This window comes from Rhinopithecus bieti, unplaced genomic scaffold, assembly GCF_001698545.2.
Source record: "Rhinopithecus bieti isolate Rb0 unplaced genomic scaffold, ASM169854v2 scaffold_6945, whole genome shotgun sequence".
NCBI lineage: Eukaryota > Metazoa > Chordata > Mammalia > Primates > Cercopithecidae > Rhinopithecus > Rhinopithecus bieti.
The window spans coordinates 2,183,954-2,190,167 of NW_016805531.1; the positions used below are offsets into that span (position 1 = coordinate 2,183,954).

General features: G+C 39.3%; 1 protein-coding gene across 1 annotated transcript; it reads right to left on the reverse strand.

Annotated features, from left to right (window-relative positions):
* Positions 1-3,109: 3,109 nt before the first annotated feature.
* LOC108530117 (60S ribosomal protein L36a) lies at positions 3,110-3,534 on the reverse strand. The gene has a single exon (XM_017872813.1). The coding sequence runs from the start codon at positions 3,473-3,475 to the stop codon at positions 3,155-3,157; it is 321 nt and encodes a 106-aa protein (XP_017728302.1). The 5' UTR covers positions 3,476-3,534; the 3' UTR covers positions 3,110-3,154.
* Between the last annotated feature and the right edge of the window lie 2,680 nt (positions 3,535-6,214).

A 6,214-nucleotide genomic window follows, 5' to 3' on the forward strand; every position in this document is an offset into this window, starting at 1 on the left:
CCTTGCATGTGCGGTTCACAATAGGGTCCATGCTCCTACGAGACTCTAATGCCACATCTGATCTGACAGGAGGCAGAGCTCAGGCAGTAATGCAGGCAATGGGGAGTGGCTGTAAATACAGACGAATCTTCGCTAGCTCCTTGACCTCTGCTTACCTCCTGCTATGTGGCCAGGTACCTGGTCTGTGGCCCGGTAACAGTCCACGGCCTGTAGCTTAAGGATCCCTGTATTAAAGAATGTGATCATTTTCTCATGTATGCAAACTGAGGTAGGTTTCAGTTGAGTTTCATATTTATTCCTAAGTGTCAATGAATCCTAAATGAGGAGAGGAGCACCTTCCCCGTTGCTTGAAATGGAAGTTTTCATCTTGATTCTTCAGATGACTTGTCGGCCACTCTGAGGCAGGCTCTAGACCCATTTCCACTGGTCCCAGCCTAAGCATGGCTGCCAGCAAACTCAGGCCAGAAAATATACATGGGTTCTGCAAAAATGCCTTTGTGACCTAGATTTTTTTTTTGTCTAAACATCCCTTAACTTTTCACTTTGACAATCATGTATTGAACTTCAACTATGGGCAAAATACTGTGCCAGGCACTCTTGGGAACACAGATTCCTTGGTCCCAAGGAAAGCACAATCTATTGGAGAAAATATAAATATTAGCAGCTAAATATAATTCCTATTATAGTAGCAAGAAGCCCTTTTGGCTCTGCATCTAAGTTTAAGTTTCTGCTATCTGTGAGAAAGTTAGAATGGGTTCAGGTATACTCTAGGGGGGGAGGGGGTCAAATCAAGGCACATAACGGTAAAATTTGGGGCCTTACAATGTGTTTCACTTTCATAAATGAGTTTGGGCAACTCTGTGTGCTTTTAGTGTACCCTGGAGAATTAGGTAGATCATTATTGTTGTTGTTGCTATTTTATTCTCCAATGACAAGTTTACAGCATCTTCTCTTCAGTGGTTTGTGTCCCTGAGAGCAAAATAAACTCAACATTTTCTTCCTGCAACCTCTCATGAATATTAATGATGTCTTTATTTATTGTTTGGCAAAATATGACAAAATAAAATGCACTACAGCGAAAAGAACATGTATATACCAAAAATATCTAGCTACTGTCAGAATACTTGTGTCATCATCATTATCAATAAATGCACACTTGACAAGGACGCTCCACACACTGTACCATCCCACACGTCCCTGTAACCACTGACCTTTCTTAAAGAGTGCTGCTAGTTCTTTGGCTGCTACTTGTGGAACTCCCATTAATTTTAAAGTTGCACAGTTTTGTTGTGCTTAAGTTAGAAACATGGAGTTCAGTGACAATGGGCCAAAGAGATTCATAAATGCAGTCTTCCAGAAACAGACCTTCAGGGCCTCAGAATCTTCCCTTAAAGATTTTTGTACTCAGAGGCTCAAATATATAAAACAAACAATTAAAACGGTCATAGTTAAAAGGGGGTGTAGAGTCCTACCTATACAGACCTACTCTCACACCCTAAAGCAGTCCAAAGCAACTTCGTAGAGCCCTTTGAATTCTACACATCACACTTGCAAAGCCACTGATCCAATCCATTTCATAGATGAAGACCCAGCCCACCAAGCCAATTCAAGTAGCTAAGGCCACTGAGTTAGAGGCAGAGTTAAAACTAACACTCCTATCCCTTCAGTCATAGTCCAGTGATCACTGTACACTACTTCTTGCCTCTCTACATAGAGCAATTTGAGAGAAGAATAAGTGAAAAAAATTAGCAGAAGCATTTATCACGACAGTCATTTCCAGTGTGGCAAAATAGACCTCCTCTGGGGTTTGTCAGACAATCCTAAAGTCACAGTGTGATCATTTAAGTGGAATAAATATTGCATATTGGACCAATAAAGTATGGCCAGCCTCAAGATGTCTTACCCATGTTCTTAGACCTGTAATAGAACTTATGAAAGTCCTTATATGGAATTCCATTAGCTCTGGCAGTCCAAAGTAAGTATGACCACAGTGAGAACTTGACCAGGATTCTGTATAGTACACTTAGACTTATTTCTAGTTCAACCTTATTCTTATTGGTGGTGCTAATTTTACCGAATGCCACTGAATAACTCTGATAAACCTTGTTCAAGAACACAAAATTCTAAAAGTCGGTGATAGTCTTGTTGTGTATGTGTCCATTTGATTCAATAGAACATAAGCATTATCCAGCAGGAGGATGCAATGTCATTATCACTTGTCTGCAACCCAGGTCTAAACAAATCACTTCAGAAATTACATGACAAATTACGCCTCAGAGAGCCTTAGAGGCTATACATAGAATTAGTGATTTGAACTCTATCTTGAATCCCCATCCAGTGCTATTTGCCCAAGCTGCTTGATAATCTATGTCCTTCCCCTTCCTAAAAGAAATGTTAGCTGATATCCAAGATAGGCAAATAATTCCTCAGCATTTTCTTATTCCCTTTTATAGAAAGTAATTGACCCTTAGCCTAACCACACCTATAGTTGAATTTTCTCCATATAAGATGCACTCAATCAATTATTCTTTCTACTAACCTCTAGCAACAGCAGGATTCATCTGAAGACAGTAAGAATTATTTACTCATGATTTTGTTCATCCTTTATGTTAGCAGGTTAATAAAAAACCCCTCTTACACAGTATGGTAGAAGAAAATAAACTGATAATACACATCCCCATTGTTACCATTTTAAAACTGCTGTATAAATTTAGGACTTGGTTTTTAATTGCATTATTACTGATATTGGTTACACAAAATGCCATGAGTCATAATATTAAATACTTAGAATTCCATTATATTAGACTCTGGAAAAATATGGCGACATGGGGCTAGAGAGAACACTACATGAATCCTCTTTTTTCTGGCCAGACTAAACATGCCCAGTAGGTGTGATCCATTTATCAAGCTATCCAGGAAAGGGGAGATCTTGTTCTTCGATAATCAATTCCCAGACATTATAGAAAATGGCAGATTAAAAGACTCTAAGAACATGATCCTCCCTGAAAATAACTTTAAAAATCTGGCCAAAACTATCGGAATCAACCTTTTCAGAACTCTGGAATCTAACCAAAAGATTGATGCAATCCAGATAACATTTTTTTTTTTAAACATAAACTCAAGATTTTATTGTCTTCATAATAAAAGACGACACTTAGAACTGGATCACTTGGCCCTTTCTCTTCTTATCTCCTCCCAGTTCAAAATGCTTGCATCTTTTAATAGCCAGCATTCTCTTAGATCTGCAGTTGGGCTCAACGCACTCAAGCCTTAGCACAATCTTCTTTGTAGTTTTAGCCTTTTTCCGGAAAATCGGCTTAGTTTGCCCACCATAGCCACTCTGCTTCCTGTCATAGCGCCGCTTTCCCTGGGCATACAGAGAATCCTTGCCCTTCTTGTACTGTGTCACTTTGTGGGGTTGGTGCTTGCCACACTTCTTACAGAAAGTCCGGCGGGTTTTAGGGACGTTAACCATGCTTGCAAGAGCGATATCGACACGGGAAGAAAGAAAGAAGCCGCGCCGCAAACGGAAGTATATAGCCCAGATAACATTTTTAACACAAGCATGCAAACTAAAAACTGGCTAACTCTCTGTAAGAAGCATTAATTTGTGTTTTGATTTACCCTAGTACTATCCCCTGCTACCCAGCTCAACAGCAGCCTTGAAAATAACAGTCATCATTCCAGGTACCACTATCTGAGGGAGCAGGTACCACTATCTGATGGAGCAGAATGTAACAAAGTAACAAAGAATTCTTATGTAGTAATGATTCCCTGGAAGACCTACTCAAAAGGCCAGTATTTATCCAACCTGACTGGGAAATTGCCTAGTACTAAAGCTGTTACCCGAGGGAACATTGTCAAAAGCATTTACAAGCATAAATCCTAAGCAAAAAGAACAAATCTGGAGGTATCACATTACCTGACTTCAAATTGTACTACAAAGTTATAGTAACCAAAACAGCATGGTACTGGCATAAAGGTAGATACACAGATCAATGGAACAGAATAGAGAGCTCAGAAATAAAAACAAATACTTACAACCAACTGATCTCCAACAAAGCATAGGAAAACATAAATTGGAGAAAGAACACCCAATTCAATAAATGGTGCTGGGAAAATTGAATGGCCACATGTAGAAGAATGAAATTGGTTTCTGATCTCTCACCATCTATAAAACTCAACTGAAGATGGATCAAAGACTTAAATCTAAGACCCAAAAGCATAAAAATTTTAGCATAAAACCTAGGGAAAGCACTTCTGGACACTGGCCTAGGCAAAGAGTTTATTACTAAGACCCCAAAAGCAAATATGACCTAATAAAAAAATTAACGGGACATAATGAAACTAAAAAGCTACATAATAAAGTCATCAGAATAAACAGACAACTCACAAAATGTGAGAAAATATTTGCAAATTATGTATCTGACAAAGGACTAATATCCAGAATCTACAAGAAACTCAAATAAGTCATCAAGAAAAAAACAATCCCATAAAAAGTGTGCAAATTACATGAATAGACATTTCTCAAAAGATACAAAAATGGCTAACAAACATGAGAAAACATGTACAACATCACTAATCAGGGAAATGCAATTAAAACCACAATGAGATACCACCTTATCCCAGTCAGAATGGTCATTATTAAAAAGTCAAAAATTGGGTGGATGTGGTGAAAAGGGAACATGTACACACTGCTGGTGGGAATGTAAATTAGTCTGATCTCTATGGAAAACAGTTTGGAGTTTTCTCAAAGAACTAAAAGTAGATATGTCATTCAATTCGTCAATCCCACTACTGGGTATCTACCCAAAGGAAAATAAGTCATTATATCAAAAATGCACCTGCACATGAATGTTTATGGCAGCACAATTCACAATTGCAAAGATATGGAGCCAACCTAAGTGTCCATCAACTGATGAGTAGATAAAGAAAATGTGACAATATATACACCATGGAATACTAATCAGCCACAAACAGAATGAACTAATGTCTTTTGCAGCAACTTGGATGGAGCTGGAGGACATTATTCCAAGTAAAGTAATTCAGGAATGAACAATCAAATACTGTATGTTCTCATCTATAAGTCGGAGCTAAGCTATGGGTATGCAAAGTCATACAGAGTGGTATAACGGACATTGGAGACTCAAGAGGGGAACGGTGAAAGAGGACTGAGGAATGAAAAGATTACACATTGCGTACAATGTACACTGCTCAAGCAGCAAGTATACTAGAATCTCAGGCTTCACCACTACACAATTCATCCATGTAACCAAAAACCACGTGTATCCCAAAAGCTACTGAAACATTGTATGTTGTAATAATATATATTTTTATATGTATACATAACATTTACAAGCATAAATGCATTAGTCTCTGTCTCAGACTTTACATCCTGGTTTCACAGAGCCTAGAAGTCTGCCAGAGGTGATTGCTTTGGGTCTTCTTAGGTCTTTCCTGAGCTTGTGAACAGTCCTGGGACTGCGTTTGACCGTGGAGATCCCAGAAATATGTCAGACATTTTCAAAACTCTTCTTCCCAAAACATCTCACTCCCAGCCTTTCCTCCCAAGAGTTTTGGTTGGTATATTGCTTGTCCCAACTGTTATCCATTTTCTCAGGCAGCAGACACTAGAACAGGCCTAGAAACTTTCCCTGCAAGATCAGGGACACAGCAAGAATGTCCTCTCTCACCACTTGTATTCAACATTGTACTGGAGTTCCTAGCTAATGCAATAAGACAAAAAAAGGAAATAAAAGCCAGGCAGATTGAAAAAGAAGAGGTAAAAGTATCTGTCTGTGAATGACTTGATCTTATATATACAGACAATCCCCAAAACTCCATAAAGTTGTTAGAGCTAAAAAATAAACAAAATTCAATAAAGTTGTAGGATACCAAATCGACATACGAAATCAGCTGCTTTTCTATAAGCTAACAACAAATTATTTGAAAAGCAAATTAAGGGGGGGCGGAGCAAGATGGCCAAATAGGAACAGCTCCAGTCTCCAACTCCCAGCGCGAGCGACACAGAAGACCGGTGATTTCTGCATTTTCAACTGAGGTACTGGGGTCATCTCACTAGGGAGTGCCGGACAATCGGTGCTGGTCAGCTGCTGCAGCCTGACCAGCGAGAGCTGAAGCAGGGCGAGGCATCGCCTCACCTGGAAGCGCAAGGGGGAAGGGGATCCGTTTTCCTAGCCAGGGGAACTGAGAC